General features: G+C 42.8%; 1 protein-coding gene across 1 annotated transcript in view; it reads right to left on the bottom strand.

Annotated features, from left to right (window-relative positions):
- Positions 1-803: 803 nt before the first annotated feature.
- Positions 804-17,105, bottom strand: part of ATP8A2 (ATPase phospholipid transporting 8A2) — a 308,974-nt gene continuing 292,672 nt past the window's right edge. The window contains exons 36-37 of the mRNA XM_054271506.1: positions 9,086-9,177; positions 804-1,785 (exon numbers count right to left, since the gene is read on the bottom strand). Of these exons, the coding sequence (XP_054127481.1) occupies positions 1,688-1,785; positions 9,086-9,177 (190 nt within the window). The 3' untranslated portion in view covers positions 804-1,687. The remainder of the gene's footprint in view (positions 1,786-9,085; positions 9,178-17,105) is intronic.

Raw genomic sequence — 17,105 nt, forward strand, 5'->3', positions numbered from 1 at the left:
CAGCCTAATCCAAGAGCAATCCTGACTGGTGCTGCAGGAGCAAAACTTGCCTTTTCTAAAAGAGAAAGGGACTCTGAACCTCTGAGGTGGCACTGGAAAGATAATTATAGCACTTGAGCGCTGGCATTTACTTGCAACCCTTAAGGAAGATTAAACCAGTAGGCCAGGCTGGAACTTCCCTCTCCTTTGCTAAACATAAACATTCATATTCAAATTGCTTTCAGATATATTTAAATCAATAAAAACCTCTGGATGATGGTCAATAGGGCAAAAAACAACGCCAACTTTTAAATACACAGATGTAGTATATACATTAACCACGAAGCCTGGCTTAAACACAGCAGTATTTACTTTATACTGTTCAGAAACGCGTCTTGGTGACTAAAATTAATAGAACTTGTCTGGAGGACAGCACAAGCTTTCTAAGAGCTCTTTCAGCTTTAACTTATGCCCCAGCTTTTGCCTTTTTTTTTCTTCAAAATCCCCACCTATGCAGCAGCACGCCTCTCCCAGTGGCACAGCAAGGCCATGGAGCCAGCATTCCTTCCAGGGCTCATGGGTCTGGGTGTTTTGGGAAGCCTGTTGATGGATCAGACCTAGAAGAGGGACTGGTTTGGCTGAACAAACAAACAGAAGGTCTCCTCTTCACAATGGCCAGCTCTGTGTGTGTCCATGTGTGTGCACGCACGTGTGTAATCCCCTCCTGCCCTCCTCTGCAAACCTCTCTTACCTGGCATGGGGAAGGCTTCTTTAGGGTTACACTATCAGCCTCCTATGTACATGTGCATCTTATCAATATCTGACCAGATGGTACCTATAAATTGAAATTCTCACTGTTTTATTCTACTATTAAACTGGGAATGGGGTCATGGAGGGAAGTCCCAGGCTACACTTGAAGTGCACATCCAAATACATCATGAAGCGTTATGAGGAGGCACCTAGTTGAGTTCATCTTGGTGTACAATGCCATGCACTCAAGACAGCTGCTCTGCCAAGCTCTGACTTCCACATCCTGGCTGTGTGAGTAAGCTATTATTTGGGTTTCAGAAAGCTATGATAGAACCCTAATAAATCCTGTAAGAGGGCAAATAGTCTAAGTAATTGATTGCTATCTTGTGTTATTCTGTCATAAGAAGGCAAATAAGCATTTTTAGCTACAAACTGTGTTGCAATCAAAAATTTTTACACCAAATGGTCTGTTGAAAATTTCAGCCAAATTAATTAACAGTGAATACAAGAAGGAGTAAAGTCTGCATGCAGTCGTGTGCACTTGGTCTGTGTGTAACAAAACAGGAAATCTCAGCACCCCGTTCCAATTAAGCAAAGACTGATTTCTCATGGAACATAAATTTTCTACTTTTCCCCCAGAACAACCTTATGCCGATGTTTTAAATAGTGGTAAAACATTGTTTTTAATTTCACACCTCACATAGCACAGTCAAATGCTTCATAACAACATAAACGAAACTTTAGGCAGAGCTTTGCGACTGAAGTCAAACAATGATCTCCCCCCCACAATATGCACTCAAGGTTTGCAGGGAGAATACAGAAACTTGTTGGCTAAGGCCACAGAAATGAGTTCTCTGGTGTTTTGGCTGCTGCTGCCAAACCTAGTCATGAATGTGTTAACAGCGGATGCATTGATCCAAATCCCACTATTCCCACCACCCATCAAGTAAAGAATAATTTATTCTATTTCTGATCTCCTTTTGGTTGTATCGTAGGATCTAACGACTTGTGACTGGGAAACAACGCCGTGTTCTTCTTGAGAAAATGCATACCCATCTGAAAAGCAGAAGAAGGAAAAAGAAATCAGTCACTGGAGTTGAGCTCAAGAGTACAGACATCTTTTAGAAACAGTTTTAGGCATCACTGAAGTTATGTGATTGAGACCACTGCAACCTTAATTTCTGTGCTGTGCTTCTGATGCTCAGAGCTGCTCACTGCATTGCCCATGCGGCACAGAAAGGGTGTCTGCTGCCTGCCCTGTCCCTCTGCTCCCCTCCCCAGGCCAGGACAGTGCACACAGCCACCAAGGCCCTCTGAGTCAACCTAATAAGCTACAGATTGATTTGAACACACTCCCACAGTACTCCCACAGTGGCAGAGCTTCTCTAAAGACTTAAGAGAGAGATAGATTTGCATTTCAGCTTGTCTCCTCTGAAGCCTGCTTGATACCAGCAGTTTCTCTGGAGAAAGGTGGGAATGTCTAGCCCACAACCAGATTTTTCTCACATCTTCCTCTTTACTCCCCTCAGGATTATTTTTTTGAACAATTTTTCAAGTGGAATCTGATGAATGACACTGTGAAACTTTTGATTCTCTCAGCCAGTCACTTATATTTTGCATAGAGAAAACATGTTCTGGAGGTGTCTATTTGGTTAATCCTGCTGGCTAGCACAATCCTGTGGTCTCCCTAGAAACTACTCAGATGAAAATAACTACGTGCCTGATTTCTTTTAAAGTATTGTGGACAGGCAAGTGACATTTACTGATAGCATCTGCAGAACACCACAATGCTGGTAAAACAGTCACAAATAGCTAATGGGCAAACATGATGAAACAGCAGACAGACTTGCAGACGTGGCCCTATAGGAAGTTCTGAATGGAAGACTATAGCAAAGGACAGGAGATTTTTTGACACTCTGAGTCACAAGCACAGCAGGAAATCTTTGCCAGTAAGTAGAGGGGATTCAAACAGAAATACATTGCTTCAATCACATATCCCTCATGGAAGTGATTGCAGGGCAGCAGGAACCTTGATTTGATTATACGACCAATCATCCCAGCATCCCATTTCATTTTCCCTGAGCAGTTCCATGCCAATATACATACTGCTACAGAGGCACAGGTTCATTTTTCCTGCCTGTAGCTGAAGGTTCACAGAATACATTCATGAAGTGCAAACAGCCTTTTGGAAAAAGGTGTATCCATCCTGGATCATTGCAAAGGAAGTACGATGTATAAAACAGGCTTTCATTTAAAAAAGGGTAGATTCACACTTAAACAAACACCTCCACTGGGTTTGTTCCATGTCAAGGGCCAGCATCCTGTTAGCATTTTTGGCTAAATTCTCCATGGATAAGTCAACTTGGTCAAAGACCACAAGCTTAAGCCCTGGAAGACTGAAGCCCATGTCCCATTGCCTTATTTGCATCGAGGTGGCTTTGCCATATTTACTTATCCATGAGATCATCCAGCGTAACGGAGTCTTCAACTGCCATAACCACTGCAAATCCAGCACTGACCACACAAGCCAGTAGTCCTGGGTGTCATCTTCCCATGACCTGCTTATTCCCAGTGCTGCCACAGGCCTGCAGACAGCCAGGCAGCCCAACCACTCCGCAATGCCAATGCAAAATTCAGTCAAAGGAACCTGTTCACTGCTGTCACATCAATAGGAAACACCTTAATACAGCAAGAAATTTCAAGCTAAGACGATCTGTGACAAGAATACCAGGGGTATCCTTAAATGTTCATGTCCCTCATCCATCCTGGACTATCAGCAGCAAGGGTTTTGTGTGTATGTCATGGGAAAGGCTGTGACCCCCAAGCTCCTCAGCCGAAGCTCAACATTTGGCAGCTCATGTAAGACTTTTCCTGTAGATCTCTATACAGGAAGATGAGTTCATATTACATTTTTCTTTTCACATTACAATTAAAATTGAACTTCAAGCTGTTTAGGCAGCTGACTGTGCCTTGTGGAATCAAAATGCTGCAAAAGCATCCACACTCCCCATGCAGCTCTACATTTCCACTGCTTGCCGACCCCATCCAAAAACAATGAAAGTTTCCATCTGTCAGTTACATGGGAACTTTCTGGAAGTTTCAACTTTTCCCCCAACTCCAGTTTTAAAACCACACCTATGAGCCTGCCTTGGGAACAAGGCCCTTATTGTTCAGCGTCCTGCAGCAGCCCAAGGAAAGAGCACATTTCTTTGGGGCTTTCTGGGCACAACCCACTCACCCTCACAGAAGGAAGGACCTTTATACTCTGAGACTTTCTATTAATGGAGGAAAGTGGCACTTTTGAATATCTGTCAATGGGGCTCATTTGTTAAGAAGAGATTCACATTCTCATCAAATCTAAGGTTTCACTGGTACCAGATATCAGACAATCTACTGAATTTTAAAAGCATCCTGTTGGGTTTTCTTCAAGCTTTGATATTCTATGAGTAGATCTGAATCTAGTCTCCCATTAGGTCTCTCATTTAACACCCTTTTTCTGTTCGCTGCAATGTCTGTTCTGGTCTGTGCAACGCTGCGCTACAGCAACCATCTCGATGGGCGTGCCTCCAACACAGACAGCTGTGCAAGCTCAAGAGCATCTCATGGCAACAGCTTCCAAGACCAGGACCAGAGAGTGTCCACAGGGCTCTCTTTATTCCAGAAGATCTCCTCATGGAAGGACTGCTTACAGTTTTTTGTCACTTCAGGGATTTATTTTAGAGGCCTTCTATTCCTTGCACTCTCCTTCTATCCTTGCACTCACCCAAATTGTCTGCCCCAGGATTTGTTTTGGCCAGACAGCAAGAGGGCACTTGTCACTGGCAGCCCATCAGAACTCTCACCTGCTGCATCATTTCACTAGTTCCTACTACAGTGGTATTATGGTTTAGTACTGTCCAAACTTCCAAACTATAAAATGCATCTTTTTGTTTGCCTTTGCAGAAAAATGCCCAGATTCAAATCCACTGAAACTTTTAGGGGGTTGAGGAGATGTGAGAGACCTTTTTTTTTTTCCCAATCTCTTTTAGGAAACATTACTTCTTGGATAGCAAAACTCTCTCTGACATAATGAAAATCAACACTGTGGTATCACTTGACCAACCAAATTCTGTCTCAGGCGAAACCTTTTGTTCTGCAGAGTTTTTAAGGAGATTTGCTGTGATGTCACAGTGCATGTTTGCCAGTTAAAAAGTGAATGGTAACTCAGCTTTGACTCAGCAACCATCTTCTATTTAACTTTGGAAAGGGAAAGCTGCCTAAAATCTTGAACAGTTTGACTAATGCTTACTGAAGTAAATAATTTCTCTTTTGATAAACCATGCCTGTGTTTTCTTAAGGACCCAAGAGGAATTCCTGACAAATGGTCCCATCTCTTTAGTCTCAGATGCCAACTTACTGGTATTTGCAAGTAATAATAAGAGTCAGACGCCACAGCATCAAATTCTAAACCAATTATTCCTATTTCTTTCCCTAAAATTGATATTAAAGTATTGCAACTCCACTTAACAGTCAACAAACATGCAGCTTGGAAAAAATACAGAATGTATATTATATTTCAAACACAAGAAAGATAAGAGGAAAAAAAAAGTTTAAAAAGCATCTCAAGCAGCTCCCCTGTTGTTTTTCAAATAAAAATGCACTAGCAGAAAAGTGAAAGGAAGGAGGTGTCTGCTAGTGGAGAATAAATGGTGGGATTAGAGCCCTCAGCATGAACACATTATTATTATTTATTATTTGTCAGCCCCCATACTGTGCAACGAACCTCAGATGACAGGTGCTTTTTCTCCACTGATTAATAAGGTGCAAACCATATGCTCTGCATTCAGATTTACTCTATGAAATCACCATATTCTGTCAAAGGAAGAAGGATTTTCTTGGCTAGCATAGGAAGCCTGGGCCAAGTGCAGTAATCCTCTCTCAGGCATGGCTGTTGGTGTTTCAGAGGGAGCTCTGCCAAAGCCCTGCTTAATGGGAGCAGACTCAGCTCTCTTTTTAAAGAGCACATTGAGACAAATGATAACTGAACACCAGCAGGGGCATTACAGGAGGGAAACCACCCTAGAAGGATGCTGTAGAACCTTCCTTATGGATGGAGGGTACCCTTCCCATCCTCTGGGGGCACAGGTGATACAGGTCAGTCACACAGGGGGAAAGGGGAGGTCAAGAGCCATCTTTTATATCTAGAGTTTGTCTAAAGGAGGTGCTGCTCTCACAAAGTCACAGCAGTAAAAAAGACAAGAACCTGGATGGAGACCTGGGGAAAACCTCACAGCCAGCAAACCCTTTTTGGAAATCATTATTGCTCCTTCCCTCAAGGGAGAGCCACACAGCAAGCTAAAGGGAACAGTCCAAAGACACATCTGAGAGGAGCCTGGTAGCATTTCCTGCTCATTCTTAAGAGGTTTCAGAAAGCAGATGGCAACAGGGAAGGACCAATTTCACCAGGCACCTTCATCAGGAGGTGAACACAGCCTGGGGAGCAGTGTTGTCAGCACTGCCTACAAGATTGCACTGAGATGGTTTTATTTTAGCACCTGGGCTTGACAACCATATGCAACTCTTCCACTAAAGTCAGGAGCTTCACATTTCCTTTTTTTTTTAAGTTTTCACAAATGTCCCAGAAAGGAACCATGTGATCTTTGACACTACAGTTAGCAGAAAATTTCTTTCATGCTTCTGGCAGGTCTACACAATTCAGAAACACAAAAACAAAGAGCAAGAAAAACAGCCATGAAGGTTTTACTTTAAGGACATTCCTTCCAAATGGACAGGGCTAGTCTCCAAGGCAGCCACTCTGAGCCAGTTTCTTTAATGAGAGGAGGTGTTTGAGAGGCTAATCCTGGCTGACACTCCCATATGGCCCTGCCATGGCACTGGCTGTGAGGCTCTGTTGCCCACTTTGGGGGCTGGACCCACAAGTGCCTGGTGCTGTTGAGAGCACCCCTGACACACGCCATGCCTTAAGGTCTTGTGCTGTGCTAATGCTTTTGGAAAAGGGCTGGCTCACCAACAGAGAGCCAAGGAAACACACAGGGAGCTTCTGCCTCTTGTACAGAGCCGTGTAGCCTTATTTCAGTCAGCTCTTTACTCCCACCATTGACCACCAGTAGTAGCCCAGAAACTCCCTGTGAGGTTTTTTTCCTTTCCATGTAACTGGAAACAAAGCCGTTTAGACATTGCTTCCTCCCAAAACATTTGGAAATGGTTGCTGTCAAAAATAACGTAATTTCCAACCCAGTACTGCATCTTTACAATCTGTGCTACCAAATTTAATCCCATTTTCATTCCTTGTTGGGACCAAGGCAATCCATTTGCTTAAGCTTTTGTCAGCTCTAACTAAACAAACCATTTTCCTCCTTTATATGTAAGCAACAGATTCTGAGTTGAAGTCACAAAAGCAATTTTTGGTCTTCACAGCCTGGGAATTTAGGGCCTGGTGGAAACACATGAACAGTTCAAGACTTCAAACAGAGTGCTTGTAGTGTGATTTAAGATACTGGCCCGGCATGTCAAGGCTACTGCCCTATTCATCAACTCTTTGCTTTGAAGATTTCTAGCATTTAGTAAACAGTTGTACAATCCAGGGTTGTGAAAACAGCACATATGTTCCCTGGATTTTACATGGCCTTGTACGTATAGCAGCTATGCAACACTGGAAAATAATATTTGACAAGAGATGACAGAAGTAATGGATACATCACAAAAATCATCTTTCAATCCTAACAGCTTCACAGTCAAAATTTATGTTCATGTGAAAAACAGATTGCTGATTGTAACCTGTCCTGAATGGCCTGACTCATTTAGCACTTAATCATTTGCATTTACAGGGAAGCTGGTTATCTGAATTAGGGTTTATTTTGATCTCATTTTTCTTTCCCCATAGCTGTTTGCCTACTAACAACTTGATGATGTGTTCTTTGAGACTAAAAGCACATATTAAGTCTGACTAGTTACCCCCTGGTATAGCTCCTTTCTGCAGTGCTTCACAGGTTTCAGATTGTGGTTAAGTCTGCACAGCAGACTATTTTGACAGCCATTTATTTGTGCATTTTATGGATTTCTTCTGCCAATCATTGCTTTTGGAATCTCCTCAGAGCATGTTTGCATGCCGAAAGCCATGCTGCTATCAGCATCCCTGGCTCCTTTGTACAAAGGATTAAATCCTTGCAGAAATGTGGTCCACAGGGGTGCTCTTCTCACTGACCTCTCTTCCCAGACATAGTGGGATTGATTGCCAAAGACTCCAGATCCCTTGACAGTGATGGCAGCCTTCCAATGGCTCTATCAAGGAGAAACACTATCAGATCCATCACTGTCCCACCCTTCTAGTCAAATTTCCCATGGAAAACAAGAATACCTCAGGTATTATCCCAGCCCTGCCTCCATGACCTGAGCCGTAACAGTTCTGCTACAGAAGGAGACAGCCAGCAATGAAATTTGACTCCTCTGTGATTCTTGGGCAGTCAGGGGTGTCACTTCCTACTGCAATTGCAATACAAACCCCAAATCCTGAGTGTCTGCCCCTTGCCCTGTGTGCAGCAGCACTGCACAATGAGGGAGGTACTTTCTTTAATAAATAAGCCTATTGATACCACCAGTTTCATCACAAGAGAGACTGCATTTGCTCACTAGAAAGGGCTGACTGGTCCCTCAAGACAGCTTGGTCCTTTGGTGCATCTGGCCTGCAGAGCTGCTAGAGATGATTTTAAATACTGCGGAAGCCTTTAAAACACTGACAAAAGCCCATCAGGTCCAGCAGACACAGGAAGACAAATAAATGGATGACTTATACATCAACAAGAAATGCCACTGATTTGAAGCAGCAGTAGTAGCCAGTTGTGATGTTGCTTCTCTTCTCCCAGCAGGAGACAAAGAGGGAGAGGAGAGGGAGAGGAGCAGATCTGCAGGCCATGGCTTTCCTCACCAGCAACCCACAGAACCCTAATGGCATCCCTGAAACATTTCTGTATTCTCAGCTAACCACAGCTAACGTGACATTTCATACAGAAATAATTTCTATTAAAGCTAAGCTCTACCACAACATTTACTTTACGCAGAGTTTTTGATTTTTAGACTATTCTTAAGACTATCAGAATTCTACCTTTAGAGAACCCGTATACTGGGATTCTATCATTTGGGCCTGGTGATTGAATCCCAGGGAATTAGCCACATTTGAGCTCCCCTTGCCTAGGGCCAGACACACTAATTCCACTTCCAAATGTACGCGTCTCGCTTGGCAGCTCAGCCTCAGTGTTACATTATCTCTACCTACAATTTAATTAAAAAATAATCACCCTTGGCTTCCCTGACGTGGGGCTAGGCTGTGAAACAGAGGCGGATGTGAGCCACTACTTACGTGACACGCTTTGCTGGACAGAATGAGCGCGGAAAAGGCTCGGAGGAGTTTTCCTGCCGAGCCTTTTTAACAAATGGTCACGTTCGTTCACGCTAAGGGAGACAGAAAGAGAGAAAACACACCAGTGAGTAACCAGATCATTTCAAGGTAAAAGTCAACTGTATTTAAGGTACTTATCAGTTTTGACTTTGTCAGTGCTAAAGGTGGTTGTAGCATGAAAAAGAATTTTCTCTCTCTTTAAACTGCACATTATTAAGAGAACTCCTCCTTTCTAAGGACACTTTGTATAAATCTACTTTTGGTCAGTTCATCCCTAATATCACCATCATTGTGATTTCTGAATGTGTGATGCCTCTAAATTATTACAAAACATATCAGAAGTCTGACATCGAGTGATACGGAACATTAAGAAGATTTCTCTTTAGTATTATGCTAATGCATTATTATTATGAATCACAGCATACACAAACTGCCTTAGAGAGAAGGAGCAAAGCATTGTCGCTTAGCACAAGGTAGAAGGCTTCTATCACACCTGCAAAATGGCCTGAAGCAGCCAAAGGTAGGACCCATAGTTAATTCTGCCTTCTAAAGAATGCTCTCACTTTAACCAACCTCCCATATGGAAAGAAAACTTTCTATCCAGTTTCCTGTATTAAAAAACTCTTTGGTTTACACAGTTCTTGTCAGAGGCCTGAAAAAATTAGTGCTGAATTCACAAAAAGAGAAAATACCAACTTAAGATGAAAAACACAGTATGTTTACAACAGGTGTAACATATCAACAAGAATTATTAGAGGCACTCTCCACTTCGATTTTTATAAAAAAACAACACTCGCTTCATCAAGAACTTGATGCCCAGAGTTAAAAAATTATTACTAAGATCCTGACCTTTCAAAGCACTTAATTATGTATATGAGTCCCACTAAGTTCAATGGGGTTTTAAAATAACATAGGCCTTCAAATCTCATTGCACTGGAGCCTCAAGTAACTTAAGTATCAGATTATTTTCAGAAAGGTATTAGAGTCTACTTTGGTTCAAAGTTCTCCACAATTGGTCTGTTAATTCATCCTCACCCTTGTTTCTGACACTGAGATGGAGCTAGTGCATAGAAGGATCTGTTTGCTGGTACAGCTCCTTGCAGTGCCTTTGTCCCATTTGCCCCACATTTACACTGTGTCTCCATTTTCCCAGTCCGCTTTTTCTTTCACATCTTTATTCACAAGGAGCAATTGCACTGATTATGCTGCAAACATGGATACACACCTGAATGCCAATGCTGGTATCTTCCTTGGGTTAGATTACAAATTCACATGCATTTGGTGTAGGAAATGGAAATCCCAGCAAGCGCAGCTGCTGCTGTCGACACGCTAACAACAGCTTTAAACAAACAACTCCCTTTCACTGAAGCAGTTTGCTAACTTCAATCAGGAAAGTAACTGAAGAATCTCTGAGATGCCTGTAATATGTAATCCAGCCATGCAGGCTTATATTCCACTTAATAGTCCATTAGGGCAATAGCCAGGCTCACAGTCCATGGTTCAGTGCATAATGAGGTGTCCACAAAAGACAGGGTGGAATCCTTCTCATTTTCCTGTGATCCCCAAGCTCACACAGCTGAACTAGAAGCTTGTAAAACCTATGGACTCCTCCTCAAAATCTTACAAACTCTAAGCATTTTCAGACACTTGGTCTCTTCCCCTCCTTCCCCTGGCACCATAGAATCACACCTGCAATGGGTATGGCAGGTTGCTTTCCCGGCCTGCAGTCAGCAGTATTCCCACAACATAAAACAGAAGTTGATAATAAATTTTGAAGCAAAGTATTGATTCCAACTGAGTTTGTCAAACAAACTCTAACAACTCTTGGCTCAGAAGACCTACATGTATTCAAAGAAGAAAGGATCAGAGGTTTCCATTAAAACTAGGGTTACAGCATGAAAGCTTCTAAAAATCTTGGAGGACCCAAGTCATTAAAAAAACCAAGATCAATTTCTGGCGGTAAGAAAATCTAGCACATACAGAAAGAAGTTTATACCTGTTCCAAGCAGGCAGCATGAGGGAAAACACATACTACTAAGAATCACCAGGTAAGGGTGATGCAATGGAAGGCACAAAGCAAGGCATGAGACTTCTCTAACCTTTAACCTTCCTTGCTTAGGAAGTTGACTGCCTGCAGAGCCAGCCACTACCAGTGCATGTGCAAACCAGTGATGCTGTACTGCACAACCTCCTGCTGACTGCAGGAGACTGCTGGGTAACTTGTTAGTTTAGTGAAACACTGTCTAAACACACTGCTGTTCTGTGAATGACAGAAGTGCAATACTTGTTCATGTTCTGCAGGAAAAGAACATGTAGGAAGACTCTTTTCTATCTCAGTAGGAGGGTGATTTAAACTGAAACCAATCAAACTTAAACCAATCAAAAATACTGTTGTAAGCGACAAATAAGCAATATTTGCCACAAAATTCTTATACTGAGAATGGAATTAACCACAGCAGAAAAGCTCACAAGGAAAAATTCTTCATCTGCTTGTCTACCATGCAGCAACAGATGAGGTGCAGACCAATAATGCTTAGCCCCTCAGGATACTGCATTCAGTGTGTGGAGAAAAGCCTGCTGTCAAGGGACCTTGAATAGGAGCAACACATTGCAGCTCTAAGAATGCCAAAACCATGCTATCTTTGAAATTGCTAATTATAATCAACAAGTTCAAAACTGAAGTCACATCTGATTTTCCCATTTGCAAAATGATATTGGACTGTATCTATGCAGAGAAAGAAAAACTCACAGTAGAATTAGAGTATTTGTGGTTCAAATATGAGGGAAGACTAAATAGACTGCAACTCAAGACCAGTCAAATACTATAAGATAAACCTTTAATACACAGAAGGTAATGCAACACAGTTCTTCTGAATTGGATGAGTATTTTATTTAGCTACAGATATTAGATCTCCCAGTAAAATCCCTGAAGTGAAAGTGAAGTGGCTTTCTTAACTAGTAAGTATTTGCACTTGTACAAAGTCCCTGCTTTCAGAAAAGGTTTCTGCCTGCTGCTAACAGGTAACAAAGTAAAGACTTCTCTGTCTGCCTCACACTTTGATGCAAAAGTAACAACACTGGGCTCACAGGCAACAGATTAGGCCTTGCTCACAGAAATACTGCTTGTAAATCAACCCCAAGCATTGGCCATGATTTTCAGGTTTAATTCTGTTTCCTAGTGACCCTGAGCCAGAGCCTAAACACTCCCATGGGATCTAAGGATGGCATCTTCAGATGCATTGAGACAAAAGGATAAGAGATCATGAGATCACACTCTGATTACTGGACAATGGTGTTCATATTCAGGAATCTTGTCAGAATGGAAGAAGTCACAAACCCAGACATTCTTATGGAAGTCACTTCCATAAGAAAGTGTCAATGACATGGAAAGTGACAGTGAAATATGCTTTAGCTGGTTAGTCAGTAACCTCCAAGGGGTAAGGGAGAGGCACCATCTATCTCTAATATGAAGGACAAAGGACACAGACAAAACAGACAAAATGCTTTGAACTAAATATATACTTGACTAGAACAAAAACTGTTAAAAGGTCCCAATTCTGAGAGTTTCTATGAAAAAAAAAAGATTTAAAAAAATCATTAGTCAAGTCAGCCAAAATCAGATTCAGTTGCTATCAATAATGCAGAATACCTTAGGCCAGGAATACCTTTGTGATGGCTTCATAAGAAAGTCAAGATGACTTCTGCCTGCCTAGAATTCTGTGCTAGCAACATCACACAAATTCATTAAGTGAATGACAAATCAAAAGGTAAACTAAAGGCAACATGTTATTTCATAACAATGCTTTCAATTCCATGAATAAAACGACTCTTCCATTTTCCTATCTGAATTGCTCTAAGGTGTCAATGGAGACCTTCATTTTATTTTTGTATTCTCTTCTTCTTATCCCTCACAAAAGCAAACAGCCCTTAAATCCAGGCAACAAACATCTGGCTTTACACATTCAAATGAGATGCATCAAAACAAACAGAATAATTCAAAGCTGACCACAAGGTCCTGCTGTCTCATTTGCTCAAGTAATTAAAAAAAGATGAGCTTTGCCACAATTAATCTACTGAGCACTAATTAGCGTTAATGAGGATTTGGGGTATTTGGTATAGTTTGACCCAGAATGTCCTCCTGAGTCCATTAATTGACTGGTGGCAAAAGCTGGGATCACAAAGACTGGAAGGTTAAAGTGGATGCAGGTGTCTCTTAAAATTGGATCTTCCCTTTGAAAACACATGCATATCCCAGTTAAAAAAGAAAAAATAGAAATTCAGAGCCCTCCTTCTCTTACAAAAACTGAATTCTTGTTTGTGTTTTTTTACGATTTGCCAGAGGAGATACAGAGCAGAAGCACACCAAATAGGCAAATACACTCAGTTGCCACTGGTTTTAACTCACTGTCCTTCTGGATTATGAAGAATTCAGTCAGATACAGACATTAGAAATTATTTGGTTTGTTTCTGCCTTTCCCCTTTCCAGAAGGAAGAACTAGGGTGCCTAGTGGAGCCTTACCAGGGCTGCTAGAGATGACACAACTGAAGTACACAAGCACATTTCCCAGCTGCCATCCCGTGCCAAAAACATGCCAGGAATTCAGGGCAGAACCTTGGCTCTCCAGTGCAAGAGACTCAGGGTCCATGGGTAAGCCCAGAGGACAAGAAAGCTGCAGCTGTTTGCCCTATCATCTGAACACCTACAAAGCCCTCACTACACTGCCTGCAGGTGCAGCATCACTGGTTCTTCCACCCTACAGTGGTGCTGCAGCAGAAAGCCACAGATAAATAATAATAATTCAGCTTAGTTTAAACCAGAAAATCTAAACCTCCAAGGCTTAGGCTGAAGTTCTGTCCTTAACTCCACAGCCTCCCTCCTACCCATAAGGATTTTCAAAAGAAACAGCAGGTAAACCCTTGTTCAGTCTCTTTGCTTCCAGTGGCACACACTCTGCTAAAGACAGCCTGAGAAACTCTAGCTGGCTTTCATTATTCTCCTGTTGGAGGAAACATCTTGCAACGTGTTGCCCTGTCACTGTGACAGCAGGGACCTGAAAGAATGAGGGAGGGGAGAAGTTTTAGTAAAATATCCCATGTGGCTAAACAGAAGGTAAAAGACTAGCAAGTTTCTGTCCTTGTCATCTTGGCCTGTGTATTGAATTTTGAGAGGAAAAGAGGGTACTCTTCTCTCTCTTTTTAAATTTTAGAATTAAAACATAATACTTGATCTCTTCCATACATTTCAAACAATAACTTACAAAAAAAGTTTGCTGTTTCTTGCTGACATGTTTCTGTCACTGAAAATCACATCAACATAAAATAAAAAGAGCAAGGAGAAAGGTCTGAAGCAGACCTCTCCAGCTTTGATCAATTCTAATCACCAAATCCTTTACAAGCAGACTGTTCATTTTCATTTCAGTCTCTTGGCTCTCAAACTCCCTTATGTGTCTTCTGAAGAAGAATCAGAGGTTCAAGCACAATGGCTTCTCCCCAAGTACACCTGGCAGAGAGGCTTTGCAGATCCCTCTCTGGCTGCTAGGATTCCTGAGGATTTATTCACAAGTTCCATCTCTCACCTTTCACACAACATAACACTGCTTAAAGGCTTACAGCATCGATCACAGTGCTGGCAGACATAGAGCAAGAACTGTACACCAGGCAGAGGCTGTGGCCACACCTCTGTAATTGGCCAGAGGAAACTATTGTTCTCCCTCAGATAGTCCTTGCTGGATGAGGGCATCCCCCCAGAACCACCCCAGGCCTTGGTTTAATGGGGTTTTTTTTTAGTTTAGAATTGTTAGAAGTTATACAGAGGGCAGAGACATCATTAGCATAAGCTCAGCATAAGGAGAACATTAAAAATAACATTATTTCAGACCAGGAATTCAAAATTAAAGGATCCAAATAATCACAAATGCAAGTCACACTAAGGCTGAGGGCTCAGCAAAACTCTATGTTCAAACACCCAGAATGTCCCAGGGCTGGGGAAGAAAGGCCCAGCTGGCTCAGAGAGCAATTGTATCTCCATGCTCTGGCTGCAGTGACATCACAGAGAGGATTCACCCTCCTACACAACTGCCAAAGTGGCAACGAGGGGCTTCTGCTGGCTTCCCTCTGTCATCCACAAAGAGGAGATGTTATTTTTTGTTATCTACATTCGATTGCAGGAATGTTTTACTCTGAGGTCAGAGTAGGAGGTCCTTTTAATTTAAAAGGCAAACAGGCATTACTGATAATGAAGCGGCAATGTAATCAAAGGAAATCTCTGGAGCATTTCACAAGGAAGTGTCTGAGGCATATAAACAGTAAAACAAACAAAAAAAACCCCAGCATTTTCTTTGCAGGGTCAGCATCTACAAACACTGCTCCTTAATCACTCTGGATCCAGCTGAAATAGACATCCCAAACCACGCTTCTTTTGCATTTTACTGTAAATACTCAGCACGCCATTAATAAAAACCCACCACTAGGACACCAAAGGGTAACCAGGCAAAAACCACAGAGGAATGAAGACAGAAGTGCTGCCTGTGCCACTAGCAGGATGGGAGGTGCCAGAAGTTACCTGTCAGAGGTGACTCCTGCAGCAGCCAGCCAGGATTTAAGGAGTACCAAGTCCTTGCTGAGGGCTCAGCAACAGCCAGCTTTCCAGAGAAGCTGAGCTCTTACCCTCTGCCAGGGTGTAGCACCAGGATTTCTTAGTGCAACAAGTTCCCCTCCAGGTACTTCCAAAGCACATGTGAAAGCCACAGAGCAACCTTCTCTCTTTATAAATTGTATTTGACATTATCCAGCCAAAATGCCTGATAAGCATCAAATGTATCTGGATGTGTGGCCCTGCAAGCACTCCAGCAGCCAGCTCTCCAGTCCATGAGAACATGGGGTATTGAGCTCAGCCCACACGCAGCTGCAAGTTTTTTATGCGGGCTGGATGTGAAATGGTTAAAAGAGTGTTATATACCTTCAGCAGCAGCCCCATGGATGTCCTGGTGGTGACTGATGGCTAAAGCAGCTCCTGCCCCCACCAGCCAGTGACCTGACAGTGCTCCCCACATCACCCCACTTCCTTCGGCTCACACATGACATGGATCCAAACAGTGGAGCTGATCCAGAGGAGCAGCTGGGGCAGAGTTGGGCAGTATGACTATGGCTGGCAATGAGTGGTTTGGGAAACTGTTAAGGCAGCCTAGCAGCCCCATCAACAGGAACCCAAGGATGCATGGCCCTCACCAAAGCCCCGAAGAAACACTGCTGTTCCAGGCTGCGACTTGGCTTGGCAGCAGCTGGCATAACGTCACCCCAGGACAGCTACTCCAGCCAAACAGCAGCTCTCCCTCTGTGTCCCAGAGGTCTGCATGGAGGAACACCTGCAGCCAGTGTGCAGCAGCAGTGCCCAGGGCAGGTGCTCACAGGTCTGCCTGCGTTGCCACACCAGACTATACCCATGGCAGAATCACCCTGCAGCAGCAGATGGAGGCCAGAACATGCTGTGAGCTTCAGTCAGCCCCCATTTGCAGTACATATATAGAGTTCTGGGGTCAAATTCTTCACTCTAAATCCACAGAAACCCCTTCAAGTTGGTCCTTAAGGTCGTATGGCTAAAAGCAGGACAAAGCTTTTCCTTTTCATGATAAGCAAAGATGATTTACATTTTCTTTTTTTCAATAACAATGTCTTAAGGTAGAAAAGTCAGATCCTTCTTTGATTCCTAAAATCACTTGGACAATCCATTCTCACCTTCATTTTTGAGACTGTTATTCCTAAACTTCTCTCAAAGACTACTTAGAATGATATTGGGTTTGCATAGCAAGGTTTTGGTAGTGGGAGGCTACTGGGGTGGTTTCTAGGAGAAGCTGCCATGAGCTTCTCCCACATCCTACAGAGCCAAAGCCAGCCAGCTCCAAGATGGAATAACAGTGCAGGTCTGATAGGCACCTCATGTCCAGTCAGGGTTAGCCCACTGTAAAAAGACCAAGCACCTTTA

The sequence above is a fragment of the Melozone crissalis genome, unplaced genomic scaffold (assembly GCF_028551555.1).
Source record: "Melozone crissalis strain CALT ecotype California unplaced genomic scaffold, PUWL_Pcris_2 ptg000013l_1, whole genome shotgun sequence".
Classification (NCBI taxonomy): domain Eukaryota; kingdom Metazoa; phylum Chordata; class Aves; order Passeriformes; family Passerellidae; genus Melozone; species Melozone crissalis.